Here is a 19,914-nt window from a genome sequence, read left to right as displayed (position 1 = left end):
TGTATAATTATGAGTAACAGTGATTCAGTTGTATTAAACAACACATACTGGCAGTATAGGGAAGAGTTAAAAATACTTCTGCCATCAAGAGCTTGTTTCATCCATTTTAATTTAGCTCATTATTGTTCTTAGAGTGCGGCGATGCAGTCACATGGATCTGAACTACAGCTGGTAAACGTATTGCCAGTGGGCAGTACATGTACAGCATAAACCACATCAGTATGTTTTTTGTGCTCCTTTTGACAGAAAACAACTGTATTTCTGTACAAAACTCTCATGAGAGTATACAAGCCCATCACAAAGCATGGATGCATGATGTATTGTGGAAAACTATTGGCATCTGGATTTCTTTTAATCAATTGACGTCAGTTGGTTGCGCCTCTGCATCTTTGCCACGTCATACACAAGGGCTAGTGCCAAGCGGAAATGAATGCTGAAGGCAGCCACAGTGTTCAGCTCAATGATGTAGCGCAGCCTCATTCAAAACTATAGTAGAGAAGACCATTGCAGGTTATTTCACTGTGGGGATTCCGAGGGACCATCTCTAGCTGTGTTGGCTTTTACTTGGTAAGTAGCTGCCAGGTGGCTAACTGCTTAGCTAACGCTAAATTTATCATTTGGTATGAAATGTGAGGATACAGCTCCGACACTAACTCGGCTGTATAAGTTTTCTTACATGAAGGTAGCCTCGTGTAGACGTTTAACAGTATAGGAGAAACACTGTTTACATACGCCTGTATTTTGCCGGGTTAGTTGGCAAAGTATGTTTCAATAACCCAAGTTTCGTTTGGCTAGCTAACGTCACATTAGTTAGCTAAAGCATTGTGGTCGCTGCACTGTAATTTGTTTTAGTGAACATGGGCAGTTTGCCCTCATTTCTTTGCCTTGCTCAACCGGGAAACGATTACGCTTGTAAAAGTGTAATGTTTTATGGTGCTGCCATGGAAACAAGATTTAGGACGCCTGTGGTAGAAGTAGGAAACTCTGTCGCAGAAAGTCTCAGAGTGACTCCCATCAGCAACAGCGACAGTGTTACCTTCTTCCCTTGCTCTGTAAAGCCCTCTCATATTACATATCCTGGTCAGGCCCCGGGTCCTGTCCTGGAGAACAGATCATGAATCATCAGGAAACGTATCATTATCTGTACGCGGGTGTGTCAGCTGGTTTGTCAACCTCCGAAGCATACCTGTGAACCCTGAGGAAACGTTTTAACAAGTGAAACTGTCAGGTCAAAGTTCTGTATGACCAGAGCACACGCTCTTTCAGTCCAGGCTGATTTTTATGACTTGTATCAATTCATTAGCCAAATAAGTTGGGTACTGCCTTGCCCACATACTTCTTTGGGTGTGTGTCCCTGAACTCATCTCTCTGTGCATGTTTTCCATTCAGAGATTTTGGTATGCTGCTGGACGAGACTCCACTTTTTGAGCCCTCTCTGCTTCGGGAGCTAGACTGGAGCAGCAACACTGCCTCATTCTCTCCCCCAATCTCACCATGCAATCCAGGGGAAGGCCTGGTGCTGAGGCCACTCTGTATGGCAGATTTCAACAGAGGTGAGTCTGTACAGCATAAACCACACCAGTATGCTTTTTTTTTCTTGGGGTATAATATGAAACATCTCAGAAATTCCCAGGAGATGGGTTAAAATTCAGAAATTTTCACTAACTCTTTATTCTTTTTCGTTCCAGGATTTTTCAAGGTTTTATCTCAGCTCACCAAGACAGGCGATGTCACACCCGAGCAGTTCACTAGTAAGTCATACTTGTCTTATAAATATTCTAAAAGTGAGATAATTAAGTTTGGAACATAAACTGTTAACTGAGTGTCATTTTGAATGACACTCAGTTAACAGTGAATGACTAATTTTCAATTTAACACAACTATTGTTGTGTCTTAGACAGCAGATCATATATATTTAAAGAAATATCCTAGAAAACAAACTAATTAAAGTATGAGTGATGATTCATAAACACACATTTTGTTTATTTTTTGACAGAGAATTTTGAGCACATGAAGAAGACTGGAGATTACTATGTCATCGTGGTGGAGGATACAAATCTGAGTCAGATCGTGGCCACGGCAACACTGATCACTGAACACAAATTCATCCACTCCTGTGCCAAAGTACAGTATACCCTACACAAATTTGTGTATATTCAAGTACACAACTGTTTGTTTGTTTTTTTCTCCCTGTGTTTTCCTTATCACCAGTTACGTAAAAAAAGTTACTGATTAATGTAGTGGTAATTACAACACTAATATTTAATTATTAACCCAGTATATGGTCATTAAACTGGTTAATAATTATTTAATTTATCAAATCAAAATGCGCTCTTATTTCCTTTACTAGGAAAGCTCAGCTTACATTGTAGAGATACATATATGTTTATTAATCTTGACAATTAGAAAATTAAAATCATATTTATTTGTAGAGAGGCCGGGTGGAGGAGGTCGTCGTCAGCGATGTGTGCCGAGGGAAGCAGCTGGGCAAACTGTGAGTCAAGACACGGCTTTGGCTTGTCTTTAATATTTCACATATTGCCCAACATATCAAAAGACAGTTCTATATTTTGAATAGTTTATATCTTGTGATTTCTGCTTTTAAAACTTTTCACTTCTCTTCTTTATCCCAACAGATTAGTCTCGGTTCTTACTCTTCTCAGCAAAAAACTGAATTGCTATAAAATCACTCTTGAATGTGCACCCAAAAACGTGGCTTTTTACCAGAAGTTTGGCTACTCTGCGTCAGACGAGACCTACATGCAGTGTCGATTTTTTGACTGAGAACGGAAGTTTAAAAAAAAGAACAACAAAAATCTGTTTTGGGAAAAACGGACTGTACCTTTGCACGCCCGGTGATAATCAGAACTTGCAGAATGTCTTAAGAACTGGAGCTTCCCGTGGATGAGGTTGCTGTTGTGTCACAGCTGAGTCATCCATGAACACTTATCATGATTTCAGCACACTCGAGTAAACATTTACAAATGTTCAAGCTCAGTGCAACACAATCCCTTGTCCTTTTGGTAACCGTGGCTACCTCACCAGGGTGGACCTGACATCTCATCATCTAGAAAAGAAAAATACTATTTTCTTTCTTTAAATTGCTTAAAGTTTTTCTTTTCCATGTACCAGTGAAAGAACAGTTTATATATGTGACTTCCATGCAACTGTAAGTAATGACAGCTATGTGGGAGATCAGGATGATACCAAATGAAGTTATATTACTTATTATGTAAGTAAAACAATCTACAGGTAACAGACAACTCTACAAGGCAACTTCAAAACCAAATATGCTTTAAGAATTAATTGTAGATTGTGATTGAACTGACAGATGGCTGCCAGAAAACTAAACTTGTTTAGAACAAAAGATTTGTTTTACTTTTTTTTGTTTTGTTTAATCCTACTTGGTACAAGATGCAGTGTCATATAGATTATGTGTAGCTGGGTAACTAATCAAATTTAAATTACAAGAACTACAATGAAGACTGTTATAAAGTTTCACATTAAGTGAGGAAAAATATTTTGAGGTACTGGTAAGTTGTTAACATGCTGTTAAGTTTTGACTTAAGTTGCCAAATGGGATTAGCATTTAACGGTTTTTGTAATGGGAAGTGGGTAATAATGATTTTTCTAAATTAACTCTTATTTAAGCTTTTCTAGTTAAGTTTTATAATTATTCTTTTATCCTGGAGAGAGGGGGCACATATTTAATGTAATTTATTTCAAAACGTGTAGTCAAATAAAATCATCTTTGGCCTAAGGTCGTTTGTTTTTTTTGCTTTTTTATTTCTACAAAAAAGGCAGCTCCATGTTTTAATTAAAGACTTGATTTGAGATATTTGGAGTGTTGTTTTTGGAGGTCAGGATGGTGGTGGAATTCAAAAACGTTGGTATGCTGTGGTTGAGGTGGTGTCCGATTCTCCAGTGTCTTGAAGTGAAGTCTTTGGGCAAGATGCTGAAATTGGTTGTAGGTGTGGCACTGTCCCACTGTTAGTCCAGTGTTGGAGTGGCAACCTGTTCAAAGGTGCATTTCTCACCCAGTCAGCTGGGATAAATGAAATCAGTTTATCCTCAGTTAAAACTGATTTTGTATCATGAAGAAACAGCCCATACTCTTCTCACTTGAGATTAATGTATCAGGTCTAGTCAATCAGAGGAAATGATACTAAAATGGGGATTTAGCTTCCATCATGCTCTTAATGCAATATTGTTTCAACATTGCTGATGTTTAATTATCGAGCATCACTATAGAGTGACCTACAGTAACTATTGTTGCGGAATCTTAAATGTGACTTATTATTGGCACTCTAATAAAAGCAGTGAAGAGCAGAAATGAGGACGCAGCTGAACAGGACTCAGGACTTTATTAAGCAGTGAGTTTTCTATTCCTTACTATCCCATATTAAGTCTGATATTAGTCCATAACCCTATTACTCCCGAAATAAAGGCGTAGCTATTCCTCTTCTCATGTCCTTAACTGGGAAATATCTTGGCTACTTTCCCTTTTGCCAACTTTCCCCACCTGTTCGTCTACACAAATTCAAGTATCGAAAGTGCATTATTGCAATACTGTCCCGCTGCAAATGCAAAATGCTTTAAATACTATAAAACTGCAAAAAAGAAAAAGTCCCCCATCAGTGCATACAGCTCAAGAAAAGAAAGAAAGAAAGGAGTTATCAAATTGTTCCCAGTCCCCTTTAGTACTCCATGTCTCAGACATGAGTAGTTCCTGTCCTGGCCCGATCCCTTCCCCTTAGAAAAAGTTCAAATATTTACATTTTTAATCCCATTAAAAATGAAAAAGAAAAAGAAAAGAATTGAGTGCACTCTGCCACACAGCAAACATTATCAGCAAAGCTCATCCGTTCTGTGCAGCTGTGACCTGCATCCCTCCAAAATCTTCATCTTCCTCCAGGCTGCGTTTGCGGCTTCCTATTATAGAAAAGAAAATGAACAATCACAAAACGGCAACACAAAGTCCGTCGCCTATAATCTCCAAACGTGAACACTGTCGCCTGTGGAAAGTGAAATCGCTGGGATTCAGACCAATAAATTATAACTGAGGGAAATTATGAGTCAGTCCTAGACCTACACATGCCTGAATGTTATGTGTTTAATAGTAATAAAGTCCCAAAGAAAATATGAATGCTATCAGTTGAGAATGAGTCACAATGGAGCTAGCTTTTTTTTTTTTTCTAATGAAAGCCTTCTTTAAAGTCAAACATCATATCAAGCAGCGTTTTACAAATGAGTAACCCACCATTACCACATCACCAGTTAATGATCCTGAGAAAGTCTGATAATGGATGCCAAAATGGCACAATGGACCCATCGACACTGCTTTGAATTCTCTTTAACATGAAATATTTTTTTATTATTTCCGCTGTGCTAAAGCTGTAACCAAATGCTTTACCTGCATTGGTTTAGTAATAACAAGAAATAATGGGACGTGTGTCTCTTTCCAAAACTGGGTACGTTAAATACAAACCTGGCATCCCAGCTTGTAGTGAGAACGGCCTGTCCAACTGCACCGACATCCTTTTAATGGTCAGTTTGGCTAGGTAGATTGCTTCATATTCCTTTAAAAGAAAATCAAATTTAAATACAGCTGTAAAAATCACAGGAATGACAACAGCTACACAGTCGTGCCTGAAGCTCCGACTGCTTGTCTCTTGGCTGACTTCTTACACGCTCAGTTAATTACTTAATGAAGCTCAAAAACTTTACAGTGGCAGTATTCGTGAGCCCATGCCACAATTTCTGTTTTGAGTTAATGGAGTAAAAAAAATAACTGTGTGATAACACATTTACTTTAATTTGAAAACACAACAAGTACACGTGCCAACTAAATTAGCAAGCCACTTGTGTGGCCAGCCAAGACAGACTAAAGAGAGATGATATATGGTAGGAAACATGGGAAAATCATTTCTGCAGCCTCGAATAAGAAAACACAAGAAAGCAAAAACAGCAAAATGAACCAGTATAACAACACAGGCTGTAGTGATTCTGTATTTCTTCTGTGTATGCAACTTTTTATCCAATGCCATCATATAAATGTTGCCTTTCTTTCAAAGGAAAATGAAGGGGGCACAGTGAATCTGCTGTAGTAGCAATATTATTAATACAGACCAATTACAGTCATGTGCAGACAGTATGATTATTAGGGTATTAGGATATTCTAAAAGGTTAAAATATGAGCTTACCTGTAGCTGATGCACAAAGCCCACATTGGGATTAATGCAAAACCTCCTCTCCTGAACATGGCTGAATGCTTCCCTACAGAGTGAAATAGGAAAAACATGAAACCTCTGCAAGCAACACTGGCTGTATCCCAATTCAGGGTCTGCAGCCTTAAAGTACGCAGCCTCAACGATCCTCAAGGGCCGCGTACTCAAAGACCGCTAAGGCTGGAAGTGCGAGGCTTGTGAAATGGGACGGTCTACCCTTATTAAACATTTGCACATAAATAAGTGACATAATATTCAGTACTTACTTAAAGTTTACTCTTCGGGCGCCCCCCCCCCATCTGCCGTTTTTTTTCGGCAAAATTATCCACACCCACTGCCGCGCTATGCATTCTGGGATATGTTGGGCCACGAAGTCTACACTGCCACAGCCTTAAAATTCAGGGAAATGAAGGACGCATTTCAGGGCCGCATTTCGAGCAGCCTTTGAATTGGGACAGCCTTCGGCGCGCCGCTGTGACGTAATCGGCCTTGAAATGCGTACTTTAAGGCTGCAGACCCTGAATTGGGATACAGCCAGTGTCTCTACCAGCAACTGCTTCCTGTGCTTCTATCCAGTATATTTATATATTATAACAATTATGCTGCAGTCCACTTACATCCAATTAATAAAGTCAGCTTAGTTTTACAATGTGCAGAAATTGTAAGCAATACATTGTTGTGAGGAAAAAACACTCACCTGTATTTCATACCGAATGTTTCCATAAGATATGCAATCACTAAGGCAGCACTGAAAGAACAAATAAAAGTAAACTTGGTTACTTAAGTGGTACAAAAGGTGCATCAGTTCATGTAATATATTTCCCTCAAGCCACGTTAGAGAGTTAGACAAAGAAATAATGGACTAATTAAATTGTGGCAGAGCTGGAGCCCACACAAGTTAACTTTGGGCAAGATCCAGGGTAAGTCATGCTAAGGTTGTCCATTAATAATAGGACTTGCATGGACACTCAGGAAGAGCATTATTTAACTTTTAAAGGCGTGTCATGATGTCAAGGCAACATAGGTGTATAGTACAGTGAAATGTCTTGAGTCACCCTTCTTTATATTTTGACAGAATAATGGAAAAATCTTTGGGCTTCTTGAAGGACGCGCCAAAGCTCTTTGTTGGATGTTAACTGCCTTTTGTTGGGTTCCATCAAGATGATCTTACACTGCCTCAATAAAACTGAGCTCCGGGCTTTGGAGAAGGCCGATCCATGACTGATATTTTTCCACTGTGCGATTTTTTTTTCTGTCCAGGTATATATTTTTACTGCACTGACAATGTGTTTGGAATCATTGACGTACTAAAAAAATGAAGATGCTACAAATCAGACACTTTCCAGATGGTATTGCATGACAGCAAATATCAGCTGTGGTAACACCACATACTAGATTTGACAGTTTTACACAATATTCCTTCCTTCCTGTCACAATACGAAAGGGAATTTGTGTCTCTGGCTGGAATTGAACTGCTGACCTTTTGTGTAACCCACTACACTATACAACCACTGCTAGATGGTACTGCATGACAGATGAAAATCTGACAGTATTTTTCTGTGTTCATAATCCCACCAAGGTCCTCAAGACCACTGGCTGAAATACAACCCCAAACCATTACAGAGCCTTCACTGTGTTTCAGAAATGGCTGTAGACACTCGCTTTTGCATTGCTCATCTGACCACCTCCAGAATTTGAACCAAAAATATCAAAATTGGACCTGCTGACACTGATTTTCAGTCCAGTTCTTGTGTAATTTTTCTCTCTTAAAAATTACCTTAAACAAAAAAAAAATTCTTCTGAAATTGATGAGGTTGATGGGCTGGACTAAAAAGGAGTAAAGAAAAGCAGCCAGTTGCCAAAGAGGAAGTTTGAGAGACCATGAGAACTATTTCTCAAATCAAACAAAAAAAGAAGTCAAGATCAGTGGAAGCAAAATATAAGAAAATGAAGGGTTGCTCAAGACTTTCGCAAAACTTTATCCTACATGCAATTTGCTCTGTAAACTGAAAAAATATCACATATAACACTCGCCTAAACAAAAACAGTGCATGAGCCAATCATATTTTAGAATTTCACAGCTTTGGCAGTACAGTACATGATGCCCTTTAATGCACGAGGTGAAATTACAGCATACAGAACAAATGTAGGCTCACCTTCTTGATATCCCTGCATTACCATGAACCAGTACTTTTCCTGAAAGAGCAAGGAAACAGAAGATTGTTAATAAAATGCCTTACACTGTAGGCAATAGAAACGGGAAAGGCATGCATCTTTACCTTCTGTTGCTAAGCAGCCATCAATGAATTCTTTAGTCTGTAAAAAGGAAAATGTAATTTTATTGTAAACGCCACACCTTTCAGCGAAAGAGCGCTTTCCCAGACAACACGCCCCACCTCTTTACTCACCATAGGAAAAAAGCGGATTATATTTTCCACTGGATTGTCAGCAATATCTAACACAAGGTATCTGCAAGAAAACGCATGATGAAATAAAACTCCCTGTTTCAGAAACGTACCAATGTTGCGCAAAGATCACAGAAGCCCTTACTTACCTAAACATGTGAGGGAAATTAGGTTTGATAAAATTGGCTTCAATGTCTTGGCGGACGCACACAATGTGCGTTATGCCGTGTCTTTCGAGAATTGGCAGCTAGACATAGAGGAATAAGTAAAATGAGGGTTGAATGCATTCATTTTATTTGTGTCTCCATATCCAAGAGAAATCAATGAAATCAGTCCTCAGCAACTACCTTGCTTTTCATCGCAGAAGAGTAGGGACCTAAAAACAGTCCTGGTAAAATCTCCTGAATAGAAAAATACAGCAAACATTAACACAACACAGGCACCAACATTTCTTCATCTTTAACAAAGAATTTTATATCTGGACACTGACATTTTACTGTGATCACTAGAAGTTTACACACACTCATCAAGGGCATGAATCATGGTAATTATGAGCTTTTAATGTGTTCTTAGGATGGTTAAAAAAAACAAACAAAAAGAATTGAGTGAACAAGAATTAATTATAATTTTGGATTTTCCACAGTTCCACACAAAGTCAAAAATATACATACACCCAACTAATCTTTGGTTAAATGTCCCTTATCAAAGTATACCTTGGCTGGATGCTTTTGGTAGCCATCATCAAGCTTCTGGTAAGTTTTTTCCTGGATATTTGGCTGCTCTTCTTGGCAGAATGCATAGAGTTCATTTAAATTTCCTGGCACGAACTCTGCTTTTAAGCACTTAATTTTACATTAGGTTGAATTTGAGGCTTTGGGAACGCAATTCCAGAAGCTTAAAGTTAGCTTGCTTTATAGATTTAACAGCCCTGATGTGTGTTTGAGATCACTGTCCTGCCGGAAAACCCAATGGCGTTGAAGTTTTAACCGGCTAGCTGTTGATGATTCTGAGGGTACTCCTCCTCCTCGATTACTCCATCCACTAACAGTACTACTGGTAGCAAAACAGCCTCAAAGCATGATGCTACAACAACCGTGTTTGACAGCTGGTGCAGTTTTCTTAGGTTTGAAAGCCTCTGCTTTACTTCTGCAAACACACCTCCTGCTATTGTGGCCAGATAGCTAAATCTTTGTTGTCTGTCAATAAAACCTTTCTCCAGGGGGCATTTGGCTTGTCCATGTTGGCAGCGACAAATTGTTCAGTCAAGTTCATGGCAGGCTTGAGCCTTGATGGTTCCTGGGTTAATCCTGAACATCCTAACCAATTATCTCTCATTTTAGGGTGACAGTTCGGGCAAAAGCAGTGATGAGCAGTCAGACTGGAGCCTCAGGTCATACAGGAGAATCACTTGGGCGATCGCTTTAAAGTCTCTTTGCGCTGGTAAACGACCCCAGCACTGATCACAACGATGAGGGGAAATACCTCCAAAATGCACAAACATTTGACCCAGAGCATACAATTGATTTGCACAAATATGTTTTTGATATGCTGCTTAGTGATGGTATTGACTCTGACATTAGTGCTGATGAGCACCAAATGAGAATCGTTAAGGAATCTAAATAAGAAGTGAACTCGATGAAGGAACCTGTTCACCCAAGTCATTACAGATGTATGCACCCATAAGGCATGTATGTAAACATCTGGTCATAAAATGTACACACATCATCAAAGTAGTACCACGACAGCCAAACAAAGTTGTATTAAAGTTTAAACAGTAACTATAATGATTAAAAATACAATTTGCTGCATTGTTCTGTCTCCAGATTAATGTTTTAAGAACTTTAAAGCCGCATTTACCATAGGAATAGACTAAAGACGTTCAACTGTCAAGATTAAACTTGCCACTATAAACAACAGACTCATCCTTACACACCTGCATATCTCGTCTCATCGGATACGCCCAATCCTGGAAAAAAATGGGAATTTGAAACCAATGTTAAAAGATGTGGCAAGTGTTCCTACCATTAAACGACAGCTGAATGCTAGTTTACTTTATGCACGCTGATTGCTAATGCTAGTAGGCTACTCAGTGCCGAAACGCCGCAAAAGACTAATTAAAAGACAATTTTGAGAATGGCTCTCACATTATCACACATTACATTAACACGTCACCCTCCCAAAAACTACTACACACACACACATATATCGCCCTCTCTACATTGTTCCCTGCCAGAAAGTAAAACTAGCGTGGAGGCTAGCTCAAATTAGCTGGTCAGACAGACACAGTGGACATGTTGGCTAATACAGGATCTCACCAGAAGGTCCTCCTTGGTATCGGGCAGAGACGGAAACTGAAGTTTGTTGTCCTCGTCCATCCTGCTGACCATTCGGCCACCGCCGGCCCGACTTCGCGCGCGGTATCGATGTTTCCTCGCGGCGGGGTTAGCTGAACAAACGGTACAATTTGTTTTGAGGCTCCACATGCATGTCCGCCATACTGCTCGGTCACATGCGTCACGTGATCCCGAAGGAGCTGGCCGACAGACGCGTGGAGAAACGGAAAAGAGGAAACAGCGTCGCTTAGCGGTCGTTTTGCGAAGCGCAGAGGTCACAGAGGAGCACCCCCAGTGCCACTGTAAAGGGAATATTTAGATTTGTGAAATTAAGGAGTTAAGATGAAGACGTAGTCCGAGATGTAGTCTACGAGCTTCTGCTCACTGCTTATCGAAGGGCCTTTAAAGCTATTCTTTGAATGTGTCCGAACTGGCTAGGCCAGTCCATAACTAATAATCTAGGTATGATTTTACTGTGATGTCAGTGAGTTTGGGATCATGTCACGACAAAAAATGAATTTCTTGTTGATGAACTTGTTGATGAACTCCAGATGATATTTTCATTGTGGATCAGTATCTGAGAGTATTTTGCTGAGTTTCTAATTCCATTAATTTTGAGAACATTCCCAACAGCACTGGCTGAAATCCATCTCCAAACCAAGACGGAGCCTTCACTGTGTTTCACAGGTGGCTGTAGACACTCACTGTTGTACCGCTCTCCTGACCTGCTCTGTACATACTGATGATAATTTGAACCAAAATTTTAACATTTAGATTAATCCCTCCATGAGACCTTTTCTTACAAACTGTGTTATTGTTGTCATTCTTCATCCACTGAAGAAATGGGAAGAAATGATTTTTGCTGGTAAGAAAGTGCCCAAAGATACAGTTTAAATTCGATTTTTTGCTGAGCTGTCTGTTATGCATATACACAGCACTGGTTCATCCCTTGAGTTAGGTGCTATTCTTACGGTCAATGTTAATAGTTGAAAAAAGTGTATCTGAAAATGGTCAGTCTAAAAATTTGTTAAAAACTAAGCAGGTCCTTCAGTCTTTTATTATTTTCAACCTCTTCCCCCTCCACCATGCATGCCTTGTTAATAGTGACATCAGCAGTGACTGATAATGAGATCTGATAAAGAACAGAGCGCGTGGATAATCTGTAGATGTTTGTTTGGCGTCTCAGATCTGGCATCTGTTTGTTGTTGTCAGACATTGCAGCATTTTGTGATTTTTTTGTTTACTGTCTGGTCCGTGGGTGGGGACAACACTTTCTTCACAGATCAGAGGGAGATGAGATCTCACCAGTCAACAAAGGCTTGTATGCGTGTGTGTAACCCAGTTCCTAAAATCATCTCAAACAGAAAGAGAAGAAAAATTAAAACATTTAATGTTCATTGTTCTGTTCTTACTGTCCCGGTTAATGAAAGTGAAATGAGATCAAAATAATTATTTAAACATAGAAGGGATGCAGATTATATATGATATGCTCTGGTCAAACAAGGGTTAAGTTTCTCAGAGGGTTGATGAGCTCTGATGAGAGCCTATTGTTTTACTCCACTCCTCACATGTCAGCCAATCGGTGAAGCTCTAGGCAGCTCTTGTCCCTCCTTAGTACCAGCTCCCAAGTTTTCAGTCTCTTGCTTCTACAGCCGAACAGAGCAGACGGACTAAAACTTTTGTTATCGGTAAGCTGGAGAAATTAACCTCTAACGAGTTAAAAGAAATACCATCTAAACTGATATTTTTCACAAATTATGTATTTGCACTTTTGTTATCGGGCAGAGCGAAACCGGAGGGTTTACTGAGCTGTGGCTCCATGTAAATGCTGAGCATCCACTCGACGGCGGTAAGCTAAATGTGGCTAATCAGACACATGATGTGCGGAGTGTGGGTACAGTTGTTCGATGTCTCTGAAACGCTGTTGTTATGCTAGTTAGATCGTTAACTAAGTCATTAACATGTGAAAAGCTGTAAATGGTTAAAGCAGCTAAAAATAACTTTATGAGAGATAATTGTAATCAGACTTTATCCTGCTTCCTGTTTAAATTTTGATGTCAATCAGTTGTTTTACAATACTCAGTATTGAACACTTGGAGGTAATTTTTAGTGTATTTCCACTTGTACTGGTAGGCCTATGGTACAAGCGGGATTAAGCACGTCTATTTTAATACTCCTATTTGTGGACTGAGTCCTTGTGTTTACGTGTTATTGAAATTGATTATTTGCACTTTGTTCAATTTCTGATAAGCATTTGCATATTATTCCATTTCTTAAAAGGGGTAATATACTTATTTATTTGTGATTAGATATATATATGTACAGTGAGTTATTTTGATCGATGTAATTAATGTTTACAATGAAAGTGAATTATATGGTGACTATAATTCCTGAATGTTTAAAACCTTGTAGATAATCTTTAATGTTACTGCAGGTTACAAATAATTGAACCTTGATACTGTGAAATTTTGGATATTGATACTTTGACCTTTGAAACTTGATATTTTAATGTTGTACAACATGACTGAACTGATGATGATTGAATTGATGATAGCTGATCTGAATAGTAGTTACTGCACTGTGACACTACTTTAGTTTAATTTGTGAGAGTTATCCTTAAAGGGCACGTGACATATATTTGGCCATTGTTTATAGGTCAGGTTTTTATATGGGACGAATCCAAAGACCAGGTCAGCGATTCCAGAACCCAGAGTGTTCCAGTGTTCACTGGATGGCGAGCCAACCCAAGATCCTAGGAGACGATATACATGTACACGCACACTCATTTGCACATTGATGGACTACAATCCTCTACTGTACAAGTAGTATGGTAGGACAGACAATCACACACACACTCCTTGTCAGACGAATTCTATGGGCCCCACCGGTACCATTTGGACTTAAAAAAGACTAATTCTTTTACTTGTGCACAATTTTATTTAATTCTATTTTTTTTTGCTACTTTGGGAGAAATTTTTATACTTGACATTCTGTTAAAACCTGTTGTAATACTGTGTTGTTTACAAATTTCTTTTACAAGGCTTAACATCACTAAAGTACTTTTAAAGCCACATAACTGTGTTTGTCTGGTTTCTCTGCCATTCGTGTACCAGAGCTCTAAGAGTCGTTCTCAGTCTTCTGACACTAGCCCAAATTGCTTATTACTTTGGTAATTATCCATCGGTACTTTATGTAACTCCACGTAAGTGCTACAAAAGTGGCGAGCCAGCCAGGAGCTCTTTGGTGCATGAATATCAGCAGTGAAACCTCCTTAAAGTGTGTATTGTCATTGAAACATCTTTTGCTATTGCCACAAGATGGATTTTGTATTGAGCTCAGGTATCAAAGTCCCCAATGCAGTAATTGTTAGTGGTACACTCAATTCATCGGATGATGAAGGGGTTCTTGACTTTTTGAAGCAGTATGGTACCTTTAGAGCCGTCCCAGTTGTAGATCCAAACTCAGAATTTTTCAAAAACCTGATCGTCGAGTACCGAAGTGGTAACGCCATTTAGTGCGGCAAACAGTTTCAACCCACCTGAAATTCAGAAAGTCATTGTGGAACACATCGTGAAGAAAGATGACTTGATTGCACATTCATATTCTCCAATGAGACTCCGGTCATTCTCTGGCAGGATCCCCAGACCCAGCGGTGAGACAGATTATGACACATGGCGTTCACATGTCGAACTTCTCAGGAAAGACCCTGCCATGTCTGAACTTCAAAAATCTAGAAAGATCTTTGAGAGCTTGTTGTCCCCTGCAGCTGACATTGTCAACAGACTGAGCCCAGAAGCTACACCTGAGACTTACCTTCAGTTGTTGGATGCAGCTTTTGGAACAGTGGAAGATGGAGAGGAGCTTTTCGCCCAATTCATGAACACTCTTCAGGATCCTGGTGAAAAGGCCTCTGCGTACCTCTGCCGTCTTCAGGGCGCATTGAACCTTACTCTGAAGAGGGGAGGAGTCTCTGCTGGGGATGCCGATAAACACATTCTCAAGCAGTTTTGTCGTGGATGTTGGGACCACACCTTGCTCTCAGATCTTAATCTTGAAAACAAGAAAAGCCAACCCCCAACATTCTCAGAACTTCTATTAATGCTCCGGACAGAAGAAGATAGACTGGCAGCTAAAGCTACACGGATGAAGAAACACCTTGGCTCAACCCGGCAGCGGGTTGTGGCGCACTGTCAAAAGACTTGCACCTGTAGTGAGCTACAGGCAGTGACTCAATCTGATTCTGACCCGTTGACAGATCTGAGGAAGCAAGTTGCATCCCTACAGAGTCAGCTTACTAATTTGATGGCAAAGAAACAGAAGAAAAGCTCGAAGCCTAAGGACAAGGCCGAGTGTGATTTACGTGAGATGGCTATGGCAACACCTAGCATCAAGGTCACAAGTGCGAAGCCTGCCAACTTGCGGCAGAGCACCCAGCCAAAACCATGGTACTGCTTCAAGTGTGGTCAGGATGGCCACATCTCAGCAAGTTGCAGTAATGACCCAGACCCCACTCTTGTCGCTGATAAGAGGAAGCAATTGAGAGAGAAGCGTCGCATTTGGGAGATGCAAAACACTCCATCTGCTGACCAGGATTTTTAGACGCAGTCTCAGTTGTGGGGCAAACTGGGACTGAAGCAGGTCAACATCGTCCCGCTAAATCTGGAAGTCAAGCTAAACCAAGAGCACAGGCCACTTTGAGGCAATCCCATGTTGGAGAACAACCTTTCAGACTACCTAAGAGGCTCATAGGCACAAAGAGTACAGGTCAAGTCACGATCAAAGGTAAGGTGTGCAGTTGTCTCCTTGACACAGGTTCTCAAGTGACCACTGTCACCAAGTCCTACTATGACCAGTATTTGTCTGAGCAACAGATAGAGCCACTACATGACCTTCTGGAGGTTGAAGGGGCCAATGGGCAGCTTGTACCTTACCTGGGTTATGTTGAGATTGGAATCACCTTTCCTAAAGACTTTCTTGGTGCTGAACTAGAAGTCAAAACGCTAGCTCTAGTAGTCCCAGACACCGGGACATTAACGAAGTCTTGTGTATTGATAGGAACAAACACTCTTGATGTAGTGTATGAAATGTACAGAGAGGCAAACCCAGAGGGCTACCATCCCATTCCTCATGGGTACAGAACCGTACTCAAAGTACTGGAGTTGCGGCAAAAGCAAGGTTCAGATGAAAACGTTGGATTAGTGAGGTTGCGTGGCAAGGATGAAGTGAACGTCCCAGCTGGGAAAACAGTCGTTCTTGAGGGGACAGTATCAATCAAGGAATTTTACACTGAGAGATCTGCCCTGTTGGAATATCCTTCAGTATCTTCCCTGCCTGGGGGGCTTTTGGTGCAAACCTGTCTCCTTGACTTGCCAAATAACCAGTTGTGCAAGCTACCTGTAGTAGTTTCCAATGAGTCAGAGCATGACATTACCATCCCAGCAAAGAGTGTGATTGCAGAACTCAGTGCAATACAGACTGTCCTATCTCACAAACAAATTGTGAGTGAGCCATCAGAGTGTGAACCATCCAGGACCTCTAGTGTGACATTTGACTTTGCCGACTCTCCCATCCCTTCTGACTGGAAAGACCGCATTACTCAAAAGCTGAGCAGTATGCCAGAGGTCTTCGCCCAGACTGATCTGGATTTTGGAAGGACGGACAAGGTCAAACACCACATTAAGCTATCAGATGAGACACCATTCAAACACAGAGCCCGACCGATTCACCCGCACGACATAGAGGCTGTTCGAAAGCATTTGCAAGAGCTTCTCGCAACTGGAGTAATCCGCGAGAGCGAGTCCCCATTCTCTTCGCCAATTGTTGTGGTCAGGAAGAAGAACGGTCAGGTACGTCTGTGTGTTGACTACCGTAAGTTAAACTTACAAACAGTGAAAGATGCATACGCCCTCCCAAGACTGGATGACACCTTCACCGCACTCTCAGGTTCCAAGTGGTTCAGTACACTCGATCTTAAATCCGGCTATTATCAGATCGAAGTTGCAGAGAGTGACAAGCCCAAGACTGCCTTTGTCTGTCCACTAGGTTTCTGGGAGTTCAACCGTATGCCACAGGGAGTGACAAACGCGCCAAGTACTTTTCAGAGGCTTATGGAGAGATGCATGGGAGACATAAATCTGAAGGAAGTTGTTGTTTTCCTGGATGATCTCATAGTTTTCTCGAAAACCCTTGAGGAGCATGAAGCCAGACTCATGAAAGTCCTGGAACGCTTAAAGGAGTATGGCTTAAAGCTGTCCCCCGAGAAGTGCAAGTTCTTCCAGTCCTCAGTTCGGTACTTGGGGCATGTTGTTTCTCAACACGGAGTAGAAACTGACCCAGAAAAGACAGCCACACTTAAAACTTGGCCAGTCCCTCAGAACCTTAAGGAGCTGAGATCCTTCCTTGGGTTCTGTGGATATTACAGACGGTTTGTTAAAGGCTACTCAAGTATTGTGAAACCGCTGAACGATCTAACGTCCGGTTATCCACCACTGAGGAAGCATTGCAAATCGAAAGGGAGGAGTAATCAGTATCACGATCCAAAGGAGCCGTTTTATGGACGGTGGACCCCTGCATGCCAGAAAGCATTTGAGGCTATCATTGAGAAGCTAACGTCGCCTCCAGTCCTGGCCTTTGCTGACCCAAAGCTGCCTTACATCCTTCATACGGATGCGAGCACTACGGGCCTTGGAGCAGCCTTATACCAGGAGCAGGAGGGACAGCTGCGTGTTATCGCCTACGCGAGTAGAGGTTTGTCAAGTAGTGAGTCCCGCTATCCAGCACATAAGCTCGAGTTTTTGGCTTTAAAGTGGGCTGTAACAGAGAAGCTGAGTGACTACCTCTATGGCAATCAGTTCACCGTTGTCACAGACTCAAACCCTCTGACCTACATCCTCACCTCAGCAAAACTCGATGCAACCAGTTACAGGTGGTTGGCGTCCCTCTCTACCTTCAATTTCAGACTCCAGTATCGTTCTGGAAAACAAAATGGAGATGCCGATGGACTCTCGCGTCGTCCTCATGGCAGGCTACCTGATGACCTTACATCTCAAAAAGAGAGAGACCGGATATGCCAGTTCGCAAAACAACATCTGTCAGATCCAGACAATATTGACTCAGTCGATCAGGACGTTGTTCATGCTATCTGTGAGAGACAGTTTGTTTATCATTCAACCACCTCTGAAGCTTTGGGTGATGATGCAGGTATAACCCTTGTCGAAAGTCTTGCCATTTCTGGAGATGCTATACCTGACAGCTTTGAGCAGGAAGAAACATTGGGAGGCTTACACATCATTCCCCACCTGTCACCGGCAGATCTCAGAGACAGCCAGAGATCTGATCGGTGCATCAGACATGTTATTACCCAGATGGAGAGTGGGGAGAAACCCCCTCCCACATTGAGGAAAGAACTTCCAGACGTAGTCCTGTTGCTGAGAGAGTTGAACAGGTTCGAGCTGTGCAATGACATTCTCTACAGAACACGAAGAGAAGGCGGTAATAAACATTACCAGTTGGTCTTACCTGAAGACCTGCGAGAGTCTGTGTTGACAAGCCTACATGACAATATGGGTCATATGGGAATAGAGCGCACACTCGATCTGGTCAGAGCCAGGTTCTATTGGCCAAGAATGTCCTCAGATGTGGAGAAAAAGATAAAGACCTGCCACAGGTGTGTGCGCAGGAAAACGTTACCTGAGAAGGCTGCACCTTTGGTGAATATCATGACGACAAGACCCCTCGAGCTAGTCTGCATGGATTTCCTATCCATTGAACCAGACAGCAGTAATGTGAAAGATGTTCTTGTCATCACAGATCATTTTACTAAATATGCAGTCGCTATCCCAACATCGAACCAAAAAGCTCGGACTGTCGCAAAGTGTCTGTGGGACCATTTCATAGTACACTATGGGATTCCTGAAAAATTACACAGCGATCAAGGGCCTGATTTTGAGTCTCAGTTGATCAAGGGGCTGTGTGAAGTAGCAGGCATACAGAAGATTCGGACTACGCCGTACCACCCCAGGGGCAACCCGGTGGAGCGTTTTAACCGAACACTCTTAAGTATGCTTGGAACTCTGGAGAACAAAGACAAGTCACATTGGAAGGATTTTGTAAAGCCTTTAGTTCATGCGTACAACTGTACCAAGAACGAGGTAACTGGATTCACACCGTATGAGCTGATGTTTGGGCGTCAGCCACGGTTGCCTGTCGATTTGGCTTTCGGTTTACCTGTGAGAGAACAACAAAACAAGTCACACTCCCAATATGTTAAGGACCTCAAATCCCATCTTGAGGAGAGCTATAGAATAGCTACATGGAGTGCTGCAAAGGTAGCCGAAAGGAACAAAACCAGATTTGACAAACATGTGACCACATCTACCTTGGAAATCGGGGACCGAGTGCTGGTCAGGAACATACGCATTCGAGGAAAACACAAACTCGCCGATAAATGGGAGCAGACCGTCCATGTGGTGGTGAAACGAGCTGGAGACCTCCCTGTCTACACCGTTAAACCAGAGGGCGGGGATGGCCCCATACGCACCCTACACAGAGACCTCTTACTCCCTTGTGGGTTCCTCTCTGCAGCCAAGGAAGTGAAACCTGAACAACCAGAACCCAAGAAAAGGCCCAGAACGCGACGGACCACTCAGAAAGACAATGAAAGAGCAGATCACCCCTCGGACGAGGATGATATTGTTTCAGTCCACTGGTTTGCAGATAGATCAGTGCCAAATGACTCGGCGTACATTGTCAAGCGAGATCTTCTGCTGACCCATAAATCAAGTCTTGGTCAAGATGATGTGACTGCAGATCAAGACAAGTTGGCTGGTAATGCTCCAGCTTGTGCAGACACCATCTCCGATGTTGTTCCAGCCAGTCATGCTGACCATAACCAACCTTATGACAATCAGATTGCGAGTTATGGAGAAGCCTTGTATGGGGAAGACTTAC

At 41.6% G+C, this 19,914-nt stretch overlaps 2 protein-coding genes and 1 long non-coding RNA gene across 3 annotated transcripts; 2 read left to right on the top strand and 1 right to left on the bottom strand.

Annotated features, from left to right (window-relative positions):
- The first annotated feature begins 407 nt into the window (after positions 1-407).
- On the top strand, positions 408-3,760 carry gnpnat1 (glucosamine-phosphate N-acetyltransferase 1). The gene is made up of 6 exons (XM_026171980.2): positions 408-567; positions 1,390-1,553; positions 1,689-1,751; positions 1,997-2,124; positions 2,433-2,494; positions 2,637-3,760. Exons 2-6 carry the CDS (start codon positions 1,400-1,402, stop codon positions 2,782-2,784), a joined length of 555 nt encoding a protein of 184 aa, XP_026027765.1. The 5' UTR covers positions 408-567; positions 1,390-1,399; the 3' UTR covers positions 2,785-3,760.
- A 585-nt stretch (positions 3,761-4,345) lies between these two features.
- On the bottom strand, positions 4,346-11,164 carry styx (serine/threonine/tyrosine interacting protein). Its single transcript, XM_026171968.2, has 11 exons — positions 10,948-11,164; positions 10,566-10,598; positions 8,980-9,033; positions 8,782-8,879; positions 8,636-8,696; positions 8,507-8,543; positions 8,384-8,423; positions 6,925-6,975; positions 6,204-6,276; positions 5,489-5,579; positions 4,346-4,932 (listed from the first exon to the last, which is right to left on the bottom strand). Exons 1-11 carry the CDS (start codon positions 11,113-11,115, stop codon positions 4,859-4,861), a joined length of 780 nt encoding a protein of 259 aa, XP_026027753.1. The 5' UTR covers positions 11,116-11,164; the 3' UTR covers positions 4,346-4,858.
- A 1,568-nt stretch (positions 11,165-12,732) lies between these two features.
- Positions 12,733-14,032, top strand: LOC145429804 (uncharacterized). The gene is made up of 2 exons (XR_013910137.1): positions 12,733-12,814; positions 13,621-14,032. It is a non-coding gene; the product is annotated as an uncharacterized LOC145429804 (long non-coding RNA).
- The last annotated feature ends 5,882 nt before the right edge of the window (positions 14,033-19,914 follow it).

The sequence above is a fragment of the Astatotilapia calliptera genome, chromosome 1 (assembly GCF_964374335.1).
Source record: "Astatotilapia calliptera chromosome 1, fAstCal68.1, whole genome shotgun sequence".
In the NCBI taxonomy this organism is placed as follows: Eukaryota; Metazoa; Chordata; class Actinopteri; order Cichliformes; family Cichlidae; genus Astatotilapia; species Astatotilapia calliptera.
This window is presented reverse-complemented; position numbering and strand designations above follow the sequence as displayed.

Excerpts from the sequence above, each read along its gene's own strand:
- gnpnat1 (XM_026171980.2), top strand. The coding sequence starts at position 1,400 with ATGCTGCTGGACGAGACTCCACTTTTTGAGCCCTCTCTGCTTCGGGAG. Across the intron at positions 1,554-1,688 it reads TATGGCAGATTTCAACAGAG|GATTTTTCAAGGTTTTATCT; the intron begins GTGAGTCTGTAC and ends TTTTCGTTCCAG. Across the intron at positions 1,752-1,996 it reads CACACCCGAGCAGTTCACTA|AGAATTTTGAGCACATGAAG; the intron begins GTAAGTCATACT and ends ATTTTTTGACAG.
- styx (XM_026171968.2), bottom strand. The coding sequence starts at position 11,115 with ATGTGGAGCCTCAAAACAAATTGTACCGTTTGTTCAGCTAACCCCGCC. Across the intron at positions 8,697-8,781 it reads AATTTCCCTCACATGTTTAG|ATACCTTGTGTTAGATATTG; the intron begins GTAAGTAAGGGC and ends GTTTTCTTGCAG. Across the intron at positions 6,976-8,383 it reads AATGCAGGGATATCAAGAAG|TGCTGCCTTAGTGATTGCAT; the intron begins GTGAGCCTACAT and ends TTGTTCTTTCAG.